This window comes from Kogia breviceps, chromosome 5 (genome assembly GCF_026419965.1).
Source record: "Kogia breviceps isolate mKogBre1 chromosome 5, mKogBre1 haplotype 1, whole genome shotgun sequence".
In the NCBI taxonomy this organism is placed as follows: domain Eukaryota; kingdom Metazoa; phylum Chordata; class Mammalia; order Artiodactyla; family Physeteridae; genus Kogia; species Kogia breviceps.
The window spans coordinates 12217193-12236952 of NC_081314.1; the positions used below are offsets into that span (position 1 = coordinate 12217193).

A 19760-nucleotide genomic window follows, 5' to 3' on the forward strand; every position below is an offset into this window, starting at 1 on the left:
ACGTTTATGTGCAGACTTCAAAAACGTAGTTTAGGTATTGGAACTGCGGAAAAAAATAGTAACCAGTCGTCTATTAGGTAAACTGGATTTTGGGTCTAGTGTTTGTCACATTTAATGGTTTTTGGTAGCTCTTTTGCCCATTTTATATTTTACAGAAAAAAGTCATTTTTGTCTCCGAATGGAGGCGTGGGTTCAAATCCCACTTCTGACACACACACAAAGTCATTTTTGAAATTTGTACAGCTAATTGAGTTAGTTGAGATGGATAGCATTGTATTAACATGGAGAGAAATAATACAGTGAACACCATCATGCTGTCTGTTAAATTATGGTTTATTATTTTTTAAAAGGACTGTAAGCATGAAGATGGGGTTAAACTTCTGGAAAGGATTCTTTGTTGTTGGATTCCAGTCAGGTTTGGTATATGAGGAAAAGCTTACCAAAAATTCCAGAATGGTGGTTTGTCTTTATTTGAAACATGGGTTGAATTAGATTTAGGGAAACATTTCTTTCCAGAGAAGAGGATAAAAATGGTGACAACTAACTTAGGCTTTTCCTGGATCCTTCACTCAAACATTTGAGTACCTGCCATGCATCAGGCACTTTATCTCTAAATTGAAAAATTCAGACTAACTTGACAATGCACAATCTGTTCAGTAATATTTTTACTCTGTACTCTTTGGCACAGAATTTGGTTTGGTGTAAGGATCCTGGATTTTCTCCATCTTGAGGAATTGTGTTACTGAACAAAATAATGGCTTTAAGGCAATTTTATGACATGAACACTAACAATAGGTTTAAAACTTGGTTCATCAAAGTGATGTCTTTCAAAAAGCAATCAGCAGCTACTCTCTCTCAAGCAGTACTTAAAATCTGGTAGTGCCTAAGTCACAGCAGTTCAAAAGTTAGTCCTTGGGGGAAGGGACTGGATGGAGGGGTGGGTTCTGGGAAGATGGTGGCTGTGGTGACATAGCATAGTTTTTGGTTTCTCTGAATCCTCATTTAAAAACAGAAAGAGAAACTAGATAGTTAAATTTAAAACCCATAGAACAATTACAACAAAACCATGTGACAGGGTATCCCCATGAACCCCAAGATACAATTTGGTGGGGACAGACTACCTATAGCCTCTAGACCCAGTTGGTATTGGCATGTCTGCAAGAGGAAGGAGAAATGGGACAACATCTGATGGACCTGAGAGCAGAACTCCAGAATATTCACTAAGACTCTACAGGCCTATTAGGTAGCCGTAGCTGTAACCGAGGGTTTTTAAAGGGCAGGAGAAGTCTAACTCCTATGAACCCTCAAAACTGACTTGCCAAGGTACCTTTCTAAGGCAGAGCCTACCCTAAGGAGAAACTGCTGGGAGTGAAATAAAATTTTATCTGGAAAGGGACAAGAGAGATAAGAGAAGAAGGTCAAGATAAAAGTGGGGGAGGGTTACAGAGTCAAGAAATCTTAGAAAACAAACCAGGCAAGCCACCGTATTTTTTAATACTACCCCAGAATAGCAGAAGAGGGAGCTTTGTAAAGTTAAAGCTTTCCTGAACCCCACCTCATTCCAAAAGTTCAGGAAGATTAAATTTACATAAAAATGAATGATAGAAAAGTGTCAAGGTCAAATAGTATACAAAGTTGTTACGGGGGAAAAGGGGAACAAAATAATATTCGTACAGATAATAAAAGCTTGCAATAAAAACATACACACATAACAGACCAAAACTATAACCTACTATTTCAGAATGAGCTAAAAGGCACTAAGAAAATAAGACATGAAAGAACAACATATATCAATTACAAAAACTCAGGAATAAGGTGACAGAACCTAAAGAAAATTAGACATAAATGGCAAAATCACGTCAGAAGTGAAGCCTAAAGTAGTAGCAAGGCACAAACAAATGATGCCATAAGAAAAAAATAGAAGGTGGAAATAAGAGAAAATTTTAAAAGGTAAAAACGTTCAAAGCAATATAACAGAACAAATACTAAAACTATAATTAAAGAAACTTTTCCTGAAATTAAAAAAAAAAATTGAAGCCATGTTGAAAGAATATACCATGTACCCAAGAATATTGACTCAAATGACCAACATCAAGACATGTTTTAGTTAAATTCATGGACTTTAAGGAAAAAGAGAAAAAAGCTTTCATCACCTACAAAAAAGGAACATATGACTTGTAAGGGAAAGAAAATCAGGTTCCCATCATAGTTTTTACAGTAGTGCTTTATGCCAGAAGAAAATGGAGTAACATAAAGATACTTAACTGACTTTTAAGTATAAACGATAAGCTAGTCAAATGATCAGTGTAGGAGAAGTCAGGCAATATTATTCCTTTGAGTACTTTCTTGAGAAATCTGCTGGAGAATGAGCTTCAGACAATCAAAAGGACTGGGGAAATAACATAAATACCAGTGGTGAACATTAAATATAACTTCCTGTAGAACAAAAACAAAATAAGTGAAGAGGGAGAAAGTTTAGTATATGATGGCTATGTGTTGTGACAGTGTTTAGACAGCACAACTATAAAATAAATGGGAGTAAGAGAGAATGGGGAAAAGTTATGCAAAAAAAATTATATTACCATTAATCATATTAGTGGTAATATTAATATTGTTTTTCTGAAACTCGTGTGTGTGATATGATAAATACCTAATTATAGGGTATTTTAATTGTCATTTCTTATAACCCAGATTCTTGATGTATAAGAAAGCAGTTACCAATGTAGTAGAGAAAATGTTAAGTAAAAGCTCTATAGTCTAGAATTTGAATTGAAAGTATCTGTATAATCTTATGAAACACACACGTGCGCGCGCACACACACACGTATGTAAATTTCCTACCTCTTTCTGATCACAGAAAAGGCCTGGAAATGATGACCAATCCAGTAGCAGTTGCCTTTGTAGTGCCTAAATTATGGTTTTGAAATACCATTATTCATCAAAAGAAATCAGGGGCTTCCCTGGTGGCGCGGTGGTTGAGAATCCGCCTGCCGATGCAGGGGACACGGGTTCGTGCCCCGGTCCGGGAAGATCCCACGTGCCGCGGAGCGGCTGGGCCCGTGAGCCATGGCCGCTGAGCCTGCGCGTCCGGAGCCTGTGCTCCGCAATGGGAGAGGCCACAACAGTGAGGCCCGCGTACCACAAAAGAAAGAAAAAAAAAAAAAAGAAATCAGGATTTCATGGAGAAATGACTGATTCTAGGTCAGAGTCAGGAAGTATTCTAGATGAACCTGAAAACTTTTGTCATATCATATAGCAGGACTGCTACTAAAGACTACTAGGAACATCTCAAAGGATTGAAGAGATAACTGGAAGAGGCTTGGAATCGCCCCAGGTGGGACAATTTGACCTCCAATAATGATAATAATGATAATCCAGTGGATTAAAACTCATCAAATATGCTTAAATCCTTGAGTTTACCATGGTACTTTAAAAAAAAAAGGGTCCCCTTCCAAAGGTGATAGACACAGTTCCCAATTTTGAAAACCTTTCCTGTACCACTGGGTAACCGAGAGGCAGAATGATCCCCTTTATAAAAGTATTACAATTAATTTTTTTAAAAGTGATAGAATATCACCATTTTGCAACCTCAAATAAGTTAATAGAAATAGGCATTAAGCACCAGTGGCTGGTAATATTAGAAAAAAGAAAGAAAGATGACACAAACAGATAGTAGAGTTTAACTCTATTCCTACTTTAGAGAATTCTTGACATGAATAGTGTATACAAGACTTATATTGGTGTTTGAATGTGTACACACCTAGAACTATTTTTGATGCCTAGTTCAAGTAGTTCAGTAGTTTGGTAGAAGTATATTATAACTATAAAATTATAGTTATTTCATAAATCTGTATTGAATATAAAACTTATGTACCATAGGATCGAAAAATACAGAGATACATAATATTCTGTGCAGTCTTATCTTACTGTTAGCATATTTCTTGTTCAGTGAAGGCTTGGGAGTGAGGAAGGAGTTAAATAAATAGGGAGAAAGAAAGGAACGAAAGGAGAGGGAGAAGGGAAGAAACCAAGCAATTTTTTTTAAGTTTTTTTTAAAAAACTTTTTTAAAAATTTTTTTTAAAAAAAGCACTTTCCTTAAAGTTGAGGACAATCGACTAGACCAGAATGTGGAAATTACAGAAAGATTATAAAATACAAAACAAACAAACAAACAAAAAACAAAGCCTAATACAGAAAATCCAAGGGGAATTTGCACATCTACTATATGGTTACTCAGTGTCCTAAGTTACTGGAGGTAGATTGGGGAAAAGAATTAAACCCTCTGACCAATAACATTTACCATTCTAGGAAACCACAAATTGCCCATACACTACGGTCCAGTTTCTATGCAGATACACATGTAGATAAATATTTTCAATGAGTGGGATAATAATTTACCTGCTGTTTTATAACCTACTTTTGTCACTTGACCATATGTATTATGTACATTATCCCATGCCAAATATGAATCTATATCATAATTTGTAATTGCTTTGTAGTATTCCCTGGTGTGGATGTACCATTATCAATTTTCTTTATTATTAGGCATTGTTTTCATTTTTTATCTTTTCTTTTTTTTTAACTTTTTATTTTATATTGGAGTATAGTTGATTAACAATATTGTGTTAGTTTCAGGTGTACAGCAATGTGATTCAGTTACACATATATTGACATGTATCCTTTTTCAAATTCTTTTCCCATTTAAGTTGTTACATAATATAATTTTTTATCTTTTCTGAACAATACTGCCATGAATAATCTTGTACTTATGTCTTTGTGCACATTTCTGATTATTTCTCAGGATAAATTTCCAATAGTAGAAGTCCTGGGTCAAAGATGTACACACAAACACACACACACACAAAGATGTGCGCACCTCAAATTTTTATATATATTTTCATATTAGTTACACCAGTTTATATTCCCATCCCAGACTATTGGGTATATGTCTATGCCACCTCTCTCCTTTTTAGCCCTGTGATTTTCCTCTAATATAAAATGGGGAATCTAAATATCTCTCTTTTAAGATTGTTACCATAATTAAGTGAGACAAGGAATGTAAGTGTTTAGCCCAATGTTTGGCACCTAGTAAGTGCTTAATAATGCCATCTATTGCTTTTAATAACATGACATATGCATTTCTCCAAATCCTTACCAATATTGGGTAACATCCATCTTTCTAATCTTTGCTAACATCATGGGGAAAATGATATATCATTTTAATTAGAAATTTGGGAATGTTGAACATTTTTTTCATATCATTTAGGCTTTTGTGTTTCTTCTTTTTTGAATTGCTTTGCATTTTCCATACTTACTTTTAACATATGCTCTTTTTCTTACTTGATATTTGAGGGTTGTTTTGTATATTAGGAATGTTGACTTGGTCCTAATTTGCAAGTATTTTCCTGCATTTTGTCATTTTCAGTTGGGCTTGTTTATGGCACTTTTTTTTTCCCTACAAGATTTTGAAAATATATTTTTAGGTAGCCAACTCCATCATTTGTTTGATTTATGATTTCTAACTTTCCCCACCTGAAAATTGCCAAAATATTTGTATATAATTTTTTTACTTAACATTTCTCACATTAAAATTTATAATCCTTCTGGAATTTATTTTGTTATAAGGTGAAATACAGTTTTGTTTCCAAGTTGTTACCTAGGTGCCCCATCCATTTCTTTCACTGATTTGAAATGTCTCTTATATACTAAATTTCTCTGTATACTTGGACTACTTCTAAACTATTTGGTTCAATTAAACTATTTTATAATTTAAAATATCATATAAGGCAGGTTTTCCTTCATTACTCTCCCTTTAATATGCTCCCTTACATGTTTATTCTCCTAAGGAAACTTTGTAATCATTTTGTAAAGTACCCCCAACCCCTAAAAAAAATCACATTGAGATTTTGATTGAGGTTTTTAGATTTCTTGAAACAAACAATAAATCTTGAATGTACATTTAAAACCTCATGATCACAGTTGTCATTTCATTCGAGTCTAATACTCACTAAGGGCATTTAAATTTTTTTTACTTAGTACAATCCTGTGTAAATAGGTGTTATATATAAATATATTTTTATGGTGTTCATTGATTCAAAGACCAAAACTTTTCACTCCTAAAACTCAAAGGCATGTTAATAACAGGAAAATGTATTGTTACCTATGCATACGGTAAAATTTGAATAATTGTTTCAGAGATAGTTTTCATTAAGTTTATACAGAAATGCCCATTATGTTTTTATGTTTGAAAATTCAAAATACTTTTCTTCAATTAGTATGTAAGGCAGACTACTCTCAGATCCCTTAATTACACTAGATATTAAGTTGTGCCCATTTTAGTTCCTTGTTAGTTTATATTTGTTTCAGTAGTGTTCCCATTACTTGTTCACAGACATTTAAATAGAGGAAATGTCAGAGTCAGAGCCATGAAGGCCTTTCTATAAAAGCAGATGCCTGTTAGCCAAAGTTTAGAAATTATTTAATCCACCTATGAAAAACAAATCAGTTTTCAGAGTTTCGTAAATTTCTTGGCCTAATCTAAGCTTTTGAAGTTAATATAACCAAATTAATGATTCTGTTTCAGTGAAACCAGATATACAATAAGGCTTTAAATCACTTGTAAAACCTTTTAATGACCATGTACCAATAGCCTTTTGATATAAATGGGCGTTATGTTACTCATTTATAGAGGAAATTGAGGCTTTGAGGAGTTAATGTCAAATTGTAGGAAGAAAGGAAACTAATATTTTGAGTACCAAATCAACCAAGAGCTTTATTTGGTGTTTTCTCAGGTTATCTTATTTTAAATAAGTAGATAATTTCCTGACAGTAAATGTGATCAAGCTTTTGGTGCATAATGTAACCACATAATATGTCTCCATCTTACTTATTCCTCCTGTTTGTTTACTTTCTTTATTCAACTGTGATTGTTTACTCAGTTTTTAAATGATAAGAATAAGCCCCTATATCCTGCTTTTGATCAGATGTCTAGGTATCTGTGGTTGATTATAATAATGATCTTGATCATTTTTCTTTGTTTTTTTAGATACCTGAATTTGATAACTTATACCTGGATATGAATGGAATTATACATCAGTGTTCCCATCCTAACGATGATGATGTTCACTTCAGAATTTCAGATGATAAAATCTTTACTGATATTTTTCACTACTTGGAGGTGTTGTTTCGCATTATTAAACCTAGGAAAGTGTTCTTCATGGCCGTTGACGGTGTGGCTCCTCGAGCAAAGATGAACCAGCAGCGTGGGAGGCGTTTTAGGTAAAACATTCGTGGTTTATTTTAGAGTACTACTTAGATTAATAAAATATATTACTTCAAAGGTAATTGACTTAACACAATGCATCTCCCATTCACATTTCTTTTCTGCTTAAACTTCCCACCAGAAGTGGAAGTATCTCAGACTTAGAATGTCATGTTTTATCAATCAAATAAACGAATTAGGAATTCAAATGAGGTGTCATTTCTCAACGTATATGATGGGTTGTATAAAGTTACTCTGTTGTTCTCTGTCACAAATTTTTCAGACTTCCTAAAACTTGGTAATTTGGAAATGGTAGTAGTGGAGAAAGCTCCTAGAGTATTTCGTCCTGTGGAACTGCAGAGTGAACTGAGAGATTGTTCTAATGAGAATATCACTGACATTTAATTTGACCCTGGGCTAGATGCTGACCCTGCTTGAACATGGGTCCCCACTGGGTAAAAAGGCAAATGAGATTCGAAGGGGATGGATAGACCTAGTATGAGAAGAGAACTGAGTTAGGACACTCGAGATATTATCAGCCCAGTGTGTGACTTGGGTAGTAGGAGAAGCAAAAGGTTGAAAAGGAGTTGTATACAGAGAGAGGATTTTAAAGTCAAAATCCTGGACCTCTGGAATATGAAAACATGCAGTGTCCTTGTTATGAGTAACAGGAGTAAAGTTAAGAGGGTTGTTGGAACTGAAGGAAAGAAACCCTGAGTCTAGTGAGTTTGATAGGTCATTAGCCTAATAGATCTTTTCCTTTCATCACAATGGCAGGTAAAGAAGTAGAAAGGGCATCTATTAATCAGATGTGGAAATCATCAAGGAAGGTGGGAGTACCTTGGAGAAGGCTAGTGTGGGAATGGGAAGAGGATGGTAAACTCTACTAATTTAAATATCAAAAGAGAAAAGATACTGAAGATATCGGAACTGTGAAATCCTTGACGACAAGGGCCATCTCTTACTAAAATTTAGGTTCTCAAGTACCACCCAAGACTTACTTAATCTGAACCTCTAAAAACTAGGCCTTGGAATCTATGTTTACCAGATTCTCCTGGTATTTGTTAAACTAGTTTTGGGGTGCTGCTGGGCTAGATAATCTAGTGTTGAGAAAGGGTTATATAAGCCCACTGTATCAGTCAGTTGCAGGTAATAGAAATTTAAGTATTCTGAGCAGAAAGAAATATAATACAGAGAATTGGGTGCCTATAAAAATCATTGTAAAAGCCAAAAGGTTGTGAATTTAGGTTAGCCTTTAAGAATGACTTCCAGAACAACACCATAGAACTCACCCACTGATGGCATCACTACTGCAGCATTCAGGAAGGTGAGGATTCAGAGGCCCTGACCAGAACAGGTAGTTCTAGGAATTTATTCCTTTAGCTCTGATCCAGAGATTAAGAAGCTAAGTCATATCCAGAAGCCTAGCTGCAGGAAAGCCTGAGAGTTTAATTTTTTTATAACTTTCTTCCAACCTCTCCGGTATCAGAAGACAGACTAGGAGAGAGGAATGGGCGTCGAGGGCCAGTTGACCCTAAACCACCACGAGCGTTCGCTCGATACTGTGGCGACATCGAGTGTGCCATGTTTCCCCCAAATCCCCCAGTCAGCTTTTTCTCATTCTCCACAGCGACTGTTTTCTTCGCTCATAATCTTTAATCCGAATCACTTCACATCTCTGCCATCTTTTACATCTGCTGCCATCTGTCTTTCTTCCCCACCGTGCCCCTGAAACTTCCTTACAAGATTATTAATAGACTCCTGAAAGGGGCTAAATCTAGAGAATAATTCTGTCTTTATATTCCTTCATTTATCTCTGGTATTTAGCAGTGTTGACCATTATTTCTTTCTTGAACTTCCTTCCCATGACCTTCAGGTAACTATACTTTATGACCAGGGATTGAACCCGGGCCCTGGCAGTGGAAGTGCCAAGTTCTAACCACTGTACACCAGGGAATTCTTTCTGACTGTACCTGCTTAATCGCCTTGTTATATTCTCTTCCTCTGCTTTGTCTCAAATATTGATGTTTCTTAAGGTTCTGTCCTGGGTCCTGAGATATCTTATCCAATGACTTTAAGTACTGAATCTGTACTGATGACTCCCAAACTTATCTTTTTGGTGGATATCTCTTTCCAGAGCTTGTATACATCCAAATGCCTGCTAAATGCCTCCTCTGGATACCATAGATACAATTCAGGCTTAACATATTCAGAACTGAACTCATCTTTGCCTCAAACCTGCTTTCCTTCTATGTTTCCTGTTTCCGTGAATGATAACATTATGTAAATAGCTGCTCCAGCTACAAAGTCCAAGAGTAATTGGACTTCTTCCTCTTCCTTATTCCTCACATCTACGTCATAGCTACTACTTTTCATCTTTACTGCTACTGTCAGCCTAGGCCACCATAATCTTCTACCTAGATTACTTTAATAGTTTTACCTTGCCCCGTCCCAAACATTCTCTGTATTGCAGCTACATTAAACAGTATGGCTGTTTAATTTCTGTCTCCCCACTAGAGTGTAAACTCCGAGAAGAGGAATCATTTCTTTTTTGTTGTATCCCAAGAACTTGTCACATAGTAACATTGAATAATCACTTCTTCAGTCAAAGAAGGAAGGGGAGAAAAGAGGAAAGAATGGCTTCCACTGGAGAGATTACAAATGAGTTGATATCTTCACAGTTTTTGTTATATTGAAGAGGTTGGTAAGAGAGAGAGGTTAAATACGAAGAGGAGTTTGTTTATCACAGAAATAGAATTCCACAGGGCACAGTATGTAGAGCTAGTAACAAGGCTGTAGAAAATGTACATAAAGCAGGACTTCCTGACTTGTATGCCACGTGGCCTATTTGTGTGCCACACACAGGTTACTGGAGAAGCCAGATTGGAGTTGGGATGCCAGTATTCAAACCCGTGTCTGTTGGACTCTGAAAATCATGTTCTTCTTAGTAAATCCTATTGCCTCAAAAATGAGATCATTTTGGCTACTGGTGTCATTAATGTTATTAAGCTTTCACTTTAGATGTTTTCATGAGGAAACCCAAAGATATACATTACAATTTTATAATGATTTTTATATAATATTCTTAGAGATCATTTTAATGATGTACTTATTTGATATTATTAAATGTAGTGTGTATATTGAGTGTTTATGCAATACTTTTGAAATTATTTCTAGAACTGATATGCTGTATATTTGTGATTAGAAAAGAATTATTTTATAATAAGTGTTTGTAACATTCTTTGTCAGTTTTATACTGTTATAATGTTCTACTTCTATAGTCCATAGCTGAAAAACTCAATTCTTTAAATAAAAAGAAACAATTCTGAGGCTCATCTTTATTGATTATAGACATTTCGAAACTTAACATGTTTTGAACTTAAAATTGATGAATTAGTATTTTAGTTACAAAAGCTTCTAAATAACTGTTTACTTTATGTACAGATCTCTATTTTTTCCAGAAAGTTGAGCACTTCTTTTCCCCCTTAACATTTAAGGTCAGCCAAGGAGGCAGAAGACAAAATTAAAAAGGCAATAGAAAAAGGAGAAACTCTTCCTACAGAGGCCAGATTTGATTCTAACTGCATTACACCAGGTAAATTCACTGAGAGAAAAATTCTGGCAGATTTTAAATGTAAATGTAAATTTATTTCTCTTTTCTAACCTCTATTTATTTTGTCCTTAGGATTCTATTTCCTGTATTTTCCCAGTTATGTCTCTTCATGAGATGGTTTGGTCACCTTGGTCATAAATGTCCCTATGGAGACCCACTTTAGGGATTTACAGATGCTGATAAGGGCACCTATGGACAGGACTCTCCCAGATGCACAAAATTCCTGACCTAGAAGGAACTTACAAGATCGGTCCTACTCCTGCCATTTATTTGTATGAAAGCTGACTCAATGAGGTTGTGGTTCACCGAAGTTCATAGAGCTAGCTTGTTGTATTCAGGAGAAGAAACCCATTTTCCTCGTCTAGAGTGCTCACCGTTCTTCTCAGAGGCTGTTAAGATTTCTGTGACTTTAAAGATGAATTAGTTTATCAGTATTACAAGTTTAATCTTATATGCGACAGCACAGTCTGCCCTTCCTAGAGTTTTATCTAACATCATTATAATCCTTTACATTGAAAAAAAATCTTATAATCGTACTTTCTCATTAATTCTTTACTATGGTAGTTTTCTCTTTCATTAAGTCTCCTAATGACACATTGCACAATTTAATAACCAGTTTTATCGTTATACAGTTTAAGACTGTATTGCCTTTGACTATTGACTATCTGGGCTTTTCCTGAAACATAATCATTGTAGACTCAGTTTCCAGATTAATAGTAATTTTTCAGGTTAAAAATAGTAATGATAATAGTTGTTATTGGCAATCTTATTGAAGCTACATGCCTTAAAAAAAACCAAAAAACTTCAGAATCCAGCAGAGAAATAGAAGATTGAAGTTTGTTGGTGTGTTAAAACTCTGCCCTTGTGTGAAAATATTTGAAGCATAGTCCTGAGGCAGCAGTAACATTCTTTGAATTTCCCCATCTGACATTAACTTCATTTTGGGGTGCCTGGTAAAATTGGAAGTAGTTGTGGTATTTGCTTGGGAAAGGTACAACATTACTTGCTTTTCAAGATAAGCAAGAGAGCTTTCGACCTCCTTGGGAGATCTTATACCTAGCTATTCCCTGGATACCCAGATCCAGTTGCATGTTGTCACTGGGAACTCACTGTTTTTATCTCTCAGATTAAATTTTTAAAAACCTTTTATTTTTAGGGACTGAATTCATGGCCAGGTTACACGAACATCTGAAGTATTTTGTAAATATGAAAATTTCTACAGACAAGTCATGGCAAGGAGTTACCATCTATTTCTCAGGCCATGAGGTTATTATCTTATTTTATTTAAAGAGTTTTTTAAATTTAATCTTGAGAAACATAGCATATTACCACATTTTTTTAAACATTATATTTAGACTCCTGGAGAAGGAGAACATAAAATCATGGAATTTATCAGATCCGAGAAGGCAAAGCCAGATCATGATCCAAACACCAGACACTGTCTTTATGGCTTAGATGCTGACTTGGTAGGTATAATGTTTATTGTATTATAATCTTATGCCATTGTAGTTAAATATCTAGGAAACTTGGTCTTAATAAAAGGAGATTTCTGGCTGTGGGAACAAATATCAGAGACATAATAATGATTCCTACTTCTGCTATTACCAAAGTTCTAAAACATTTGGAAAAGGAGTTCTTTTGCCATAGTTTATGATCAACAGGTCTCTATAGTTAGTGTTCACACCTGACTGACCCTAGTGCTATGAATACTCTGCTGAGGTCAGGGTAGAGGGCCCTTCTTACCCTCATGCTTATACACGATTTTTAATGCCACCTGATTTGATGACTCCATAACCGAAGTTTGCTAGACTTTTTTTGTTTTAACTTTCTATTACAGAAATTTGCAAATATAAGCAGATGTAAAGGAGAGAGCATAATGAACCTCCTTGTGTCCTTCATCTGTCTTCAGTAACCTTCAGCTCCTTTCCCTAATCATCTGTCTCCTTCCTCCTTCTCCCCTGGATTCGTTTTTTTTTTTTTTAAGACTTTTTTTCTTTTTTTAAAATAAATTTATGTATTTATTTATTTTTGGCTGTGTTGGGTCTTCGTTGCTGCGCGCGGGCTTTCTCTAGTTGCGGCAAGCAAGGGCTATTCTTTGCGGTGCACGGGCTTCTCATTGCGGTGGCTTCTCTTGTTGCGGAGCACAGCTCTAGGCACGTGGGCTTCAGTAGTTGTGGCACGTGGGCTCAGTAGCTGTGGTTCGTGGGCTCTAGAGCACAGGCTCAGTAGTTGTGGCGCACGGGCTTAGTTGCTCCGGGGCATGTGGGATCTTCCTGGACCAGGGCTCGAACCCATGTCCCCTGCATTGGCAGGCAGATTCTTAACCACTGTGCCACGAGGGAAGCCCATCCCCTGTATTTTTGAAGTATATGACATGTATTATTTAATCTATAAATATTTCATGATGGAGAATATTAAAAATAATGATAACCCCAATGACATTATCCCACATAAAACAAAAATTAACAAACCACTATTTAATATATAAATAACCATTTAGTATTCTCATTTCCCTGATTGCTTCGTAAATGTTTTATTTTTTTGAATCAGGATTAAATGAAAATAAACAATATACATTGCAATTGGTTGATATGGCTCACTAGACTATTTGACTTACTTTGGTGATTAGAATACTATGTGAGAATATTAACTGAAAACATCCTTTTCCAGTTTTTTCTGAGTTTTCACATACTAAAGGTATCTTGGCCTCCAGAAGAGTCCTGTATTCTTCTGTCATGGAAATGCTGTTGCCCTAATTCCTTACCCATTCCTCTGTGCAAGTGGAAAGGTGTAAAAACCAAGAGAACATTTTTGGGATTTTTTATGGGGGTACAGTGGGGTAGTTATAAAGGTTATGTGAGTCTAAAGTGAACATTTTTTTCTTAGAAAAGTACACAGAATTTACCCAATTTATAACCTATAGATGGATCATATTTTGATATTTATACATTTAATTTGCTAATGAATTGTTTATTTTCCTTAAATAAGCATGTTCCCGGGCTTCCCTGGTGGCGCAGTGGTTGAGAATCCACCTGCCGATGCAGGAGACACGGGTTCGTGCCCTGGTCCGGGAAGATCCCACATGCCGCGGAGCAACTAAGCCCGTGAGCCATGGCCGCTAGGCCTGTGTGTCCGGAGCCTGTGCTCCACAACGGGAGAGGCCACAACAGTGAGAGGCCCGCATACCACAAAAAAAAAAAAAAAAAAAAGCATGTTCCCTATATAGAAACGTTTTTTGATTGCTTTTGTGAACCCGATGCTATAAAATATGAGAGAATAGAAACATTTCTTCATCATTTTTCAACAGATTATGCTTGGATTAACAAGTCACGAGGCACATTTCTCTCTTTTAAGAGAAGAGGTTCGGTTTGGTGGCAAAAAGACACAAAGGTAAATCATATTGCCTAAATATCAGAAGGTAGAACAGAAATTAAATTAGGAATAGTAATCCCTTAACAGGTATATGACCTGTAAATATTTTCTCCCAGTCCATGGGTTGCCTTTTCACTCTGTTGATAGCATCATTTGATGTACAAAATTTTTAATTTTGATGAATTCCAATCTATCTATTTTTTTCTTTTGTTGCCTGTACTTTTTAGTATAATATGCAAGAAATCATTGCTGAATCCAATGTCATAAAGCCTTTTCCCATTTTATTCTAAGGGTTTTATAAGTATTAACTCTTATATTTAGGTCTTTGATCTGTGTCGAGTTAATTTTTGTATGTGGTGTAAGGGAATGGTCTATCTTCATTCTTTTGCATGCGGATGTCCAGTTTTCTGAACAACATTTGTTGAAAAACTGTCTTTTCCCCATTGAATGATCTTGGCTCCCTGGTCAAAAATCACATGACCATATATGCAAGGGTTTGTTTCTGGGATCTGTATTCTATTCCATTTGTCTATATGCCTCTCTTTATGCCAGTACCACAAGTATTTTGATAACTGTACCTTTGTAGTAAGTTTTGAAATCTGGAAGGGTGAGACCTCCAACTATATTCTTCTTTTTCAGGATTATTTTGGCTGTTCGGGGTCTCCTGAGGTTAATAATTTTTAAGATAGGTTTTCTGATTTTTTTTGTAAAAAAAGTTGGGATTTTGATCGGGACAGCATTGAATCTATAGATCCCTTTGGGTAGCATTCACATCTTGATATCAAGTCTTCCAGTCTATTAACATAAAATGTCATTCCATTCATTTATGTCTTCTTTAATTTCTTTCAGTTTGGTAGTTGTAGTGTACAAGTCTTTTGCCTCCTTCTTCGTTCTTTTCCTTTAATTGAAAATAATGTTTTTAAATATAGTTTCCTGCTGTGCATTACATCCCCAGAACTTATTTATCTTATAACTGGAAATTTATACGTTTTCACCGCCTTCACCCATTTCACCCACCCCCATCCCCTACCTTTGTGAATCATCTATCTGTTCTCTGTCTCTTTGATTCAGTTTTTTTGCCTCTGGCTTTTTCTTTTGCTTCCTTGGTCAAGTTTATTTCTGAGTGTTTTATTCTTTTGGATGGTATTGTAAGTGGAATTGTTTCTTAATTTTCTTTTTGGATTGTTTATTGCTGGTATATGGTATATAGGACCACAACTGATTTTTGTGTTGACCTTGTACACTGCACCTATGCTGAATTCATTTTCTAGTGCTAGTTTTTTGTTTTTTGTAGATTCTATGGGATTTCTACATACAGATTTATACCATCTGTAAATAGAGAGAGTTTTACTTCTTCTTTTGCAGTTTGGATACCTTTTATTTCTTTTCTTGCCTACTTGCCCTGGCTAGACTTCCAGCATAATGTTGAATAACTATAGTGAAAATGGGCATCCTTGTCTTGTTACTGATCTTAGGAACAAGAATTCCTTTCCTTGGGAGGAAAACTTTCAGTCTTTCACCATTGATTATGGTATTAACTGTGGATTTTAATAAATTCCCTTAATCATATTAAGGAAATTCCCTTCTGTTCCTACTTTGCTGAATATTTTTATCATGAAAGGGTATTGAATTTTGACCTATGCTTTTTCTGTTAAATGATTATGTGGGGGGTTTTCTCCCTTTGTTTATTAATATGGTGAATTACATTGATTTATTTTCTTATATTGGACCATCTTGGCATTCCTGAAGAAAATCCCATTTGTTCATGGTGTATAAATGCTTTTAATATGCTATTAACAGCTTATATTCTTACTTGTAATTAATCCTGGAGTATAGGCCAACAGCCAGGAATATAGACCCCTATACCAAGCCTGGAAAAGGTAAGAGGAGGAAGTGATGGTGCCTCAACATTGAAGCCTTGGACTGTACTGCAGTAGATATAAAAGTATATGTACTCACTTATCTGTATGCTTTCTGCTGGCGGCCAGCCTTAAATGGGCCAGATCCTACTGGTTTATTACATCTACTATGTATTATTTAGACTTTCTCAATTCTGAGAGTCCTTCCACAGAAAGCATATTAGAAACCAATTATTCTGAACTTCATCTCTGTTGTAATTGTAGTTATATTTTTATCTTAACATTACCCTACAGCTTGCCTATAAATTACATACCTTAATGACAAGAATTAACTATCTTCTAATGATAAGTTTTATTTTAAGCTATGTTTTTAAACTTGAACCTTAAAAATATAATAAGCTCTGTGTTGATCATCTGACTAATTACAGGGTATGTGCACCAGAAGAAACCACATTTCACCTTCTACACTTGTCTTTAATGAGAGAGTATATTGACTATGAGTTTTCAGCATTAAAAGTAAGTATAATATCACCATGGGCCAAAGATGAATATGCCGAAATTTCCATAGGATTTGACTCTTTTCTTCCTATTGCATAGGACAAGATCACATTTAAATATGATATTGAAAGGATAATAGATGATTGGATTTTGATGGGATTTCTTGTTGGCAATGATTTTATCCCTCATCTACCTCATTTACATATTAATCATGATGCACTGCCTCTTCTTTATGGAACATATATTACCATCCTGCCAGAACTTGGGGGTAAGAAAAGTTTAACATTCATTTGAAGCTACTTTAATTCAGCAGTCAACTAACCCTAAAAATGTCACTCAGTTTATTAGATTATGGCATGCACAACTAAAATAGGAAAAGAATTTGGAGTTTCTTTTAGTCTAAGGTGTCAAGCTCTCTAAAGTTGTAATTTTCAATGGTTCACAAGCAAAGAAGATGACGCCATTTAAGCAGTCTCATTTATTTGATACCTAACTAATCTCCACCTTAAATGGCTTAAGAAAGCCAGCAGAGGTTGCTGGTTTCACTTAGCTCGTTTCATATTTAAGCATAGAAATTTAGTTTTCTGAATGGATAATCATCAGAGTATTTAATATGAGGGAGAAATTTTCAAGGTTAAATGGGAAACTGACAGTGGTGATGCTGAATAAAACAGACGACAAGGAATCCCCTGGCCGTCCAGTGGTTAGGATTCTGCATTTTTACTGCAGAAGGCACAGGTTCAATCCCTGGTCAGGGAACTAAGATCCGGCAAGTCACGCTGCACAGCAAATCAATCAGCTAATCAATTAGTCAGTCAACAGAGTAGCAGGACATTAGTCTTTTCCTTCTGAAGTTAACATATCAAATGAATGACCTAGATAGATTCTGGAACATATTTAATTTAATTACCTGTCTCCCAGTGTTGTTTGGAAATTTGGGAAGATTATTACTATGTAAACCTGGAATTTTTTATATTTTCCTTCAGTTCTTACATACTGTGTATTATAGTAACATCAAGTTCATAGAAAGTAGGGCCACTTACATAGTCCAACACTGAGTGTTTTTTCTTGATTAATAGAATGTCAAAACTCAATGTTTTGTAAAAAGAATTTTGTAGAATTGTTTAGAAAAAATAATGTCAGCTTTTAGTACAAGTTTAGATTTTGTTCCTTTTAGGTTATATTAATGAAAGTGGGCATCTCAACTTACCTCGATTTGAGAAATACCTTGTGAAACTATCAGATGTAAGTAACTAGAAGTTTTTGTTTTCCTGTCCCAGGGTAGCTATAAATGGTCAGTAACCAGTTACATAATACCAGAAGAAAAAGTCTTTGTGATTCTACTCAAGTTGGTCATTCTGTATAAGTAATTTCACCTAAGTTATTTTTATTTCTATTTGCTTTTTAGTTTCAGTTTTCAGAGTAGTAGATGAAGTCCCCATGTAAAAAAGTAATATCCTCTGATTTCGTATGCCCTAGAAGTAGTCACTGTTAAAAGTTTGGTCTGTATTCTTCTAAACACACTTCAGTTATTTTAAAATAAATGTAAATATTTCTGTACAGTTTGATCGAGAGCACTTCAGTGAAGTTTTTGTGGACCTAAAGTGGTTTGAAAGCAAAGTTGGTAACAAGTACCTCAATGAAGCAGCAGGTGTCGCAGCAGAAGAAGCCAAGAACTACAAGGAAAAGAAAAAATCAAAGGTGTCCATTTTTTTAGGTGTCCTTTCATTTTTTTAGCTGTAAAGGTAAAACTGATATTCCTTGTTTCTCATTTTCTTTCTTATGATTTTGGGGTTGCCTCATTTTAGTTTCATTTCTTCTCTTCCTCTGTGGACATTTAAAAAATTGTTTTGGTTTCTTTTTCTCTATTAGATCCTATCATTTAAATCTGATCTTTAAAAATCAGTTTATTTTTACCATCAAAGAACATTGTGTTTTCTTTGTTCTTCCACCCTATTAATAAGTGTATAAAACATTTCTAAATATAAGAGCCCAGAAAATTAGTTAAAGTGTGGATATTTATAGCATTTAATGTTATGAGATATTAACTAGACCAGTGGTTTTTCTCTAGAAGTAATTTATATATAAAATCATATGTAAAATAGTGATAGGTTAGGCTCAGAGTGGTTAATAACACAATATCTGGTAACTGTTAGGTCCTCAATAAGTGACTAGAGTCAGTTAGAATATGCTAGTACCCTGTAAAACACCTCTGAGAAGCCCTAAAGAATGTCTTATGTGTGTTAGCTTGGAAAATAAACCTCTTCTGAAATTTTCCTCAGCTAACCCATAGTTATTGGATTCTGGTGAAACTGATGAGTTTCCTGCACTCTCTTTGCTGTACTGGTTTTATTCAGGCTCAAGCCCAATATCTCTTGCTCCAGGAAGGGCAACTGTCCTGATTTTCTTTAGTGCAGTCTTTCTAATTGCTTAACTTTTCCTCAGTGGAGCTTAGCAGTAGTCAGTCTGCATTCTACTCTGTTTCTTATCTTAATAAAACAGGCTCTGCAACTTTGGGGGGACCTGTGCCCACAAACTTAAATATCAATAATCCATGGCTCCGCCCACCTCAGCTCAGTCCTTAAGCTTCACCAGTCATCCCGGGGTGTGTAGTTAACATTAGAGACACAGGTAGAATGAAAGGAACTGGAGAAACAGGCCAGACACAGGAAATTGGCAGAGGGCCTAGCTTGGATGAAGAAAAGGAAATTGGGAATAAGGGAGTAGGAAGAACTAATGAGAGGCACTGGCAGTTGATAGGCCGTTAGAAGTAGAGGAGAGAAAGGATGAAATCACAAGGAGGAAGAACAGATGGGCAGGATATGAAGGCTGTGATGAAATGGAAGAACTTTAGAAAAGCAGATGAGTTACATGGAAGAAAATTTAGAAGTGGCTGGTAGAGTCATAGGAATGATGGGATCCAGAGATACAAAAAAATAGGTAATGTTTGTAGTTATTGGAGTCAATCATAAACAAACAGATTGCGTGAACACTAGCCCAGAATTTGACATATAACAATGTTAAAGTTGAAAGAATTTGATATTGATTGTGTACTTTTCTCTAAGTAAATGAAATATTCTTGAGGTGTTTTTTTCTTGGAACACATATATAATTAAATATATTTATCTTTTATATTGGTGAACATTACTTGTTATT

At 35.3% G+C, this 19760-nt stretch overlaps 1 protein-coding gene across 5 annotated transcripts in view; it reads left to right on the forward strand.

The window, feature by feature from the left end:
* The window catches only part of XRN1 (5'-3' exoribonuclease 1), a 99106-nt gene that overhangs the window by 1088 nt on the left and 78258 nt on the right, over positions 1–19760 (forward strand). For 4 of the 5 annotated variants that reach the window (XM_059064925.2, XM_059064924.2, XM_067033627.1 and 1 more), the window contains exons 2-10: positions 7047–7279; positions 10760–10857; positions 12032–12141; positions 12231–12341; positions 14183–14265; positions 16535–16622; positions 16704–16872; positions 17782–17849; positions 18168–18305. In XM_059064925.2, coding sequence (XP_058920908.1) covers positions 7047–7279; positions 10760–10857; positions 12032–12141; positions 12231–12341; positions 14183–14265; positions 16535–16622; positions 16704–16872; positions 17782–17849; positions 18168–18305 — 1098 coding nt within the window. Of the gene's footprint in view, positions 1–7046; positions 7280–10759; positions 10858–10947; positions 12142–12230; positions 12342–14182; positions 14266–16534; positions 16623–16703; positions 16873–17781; positions 17850–18167; positions 18306–19760 lie in introns of all 5 variants that reach the window. The other variant, XM_067033628.1, reaches the window with a different exon arrangement.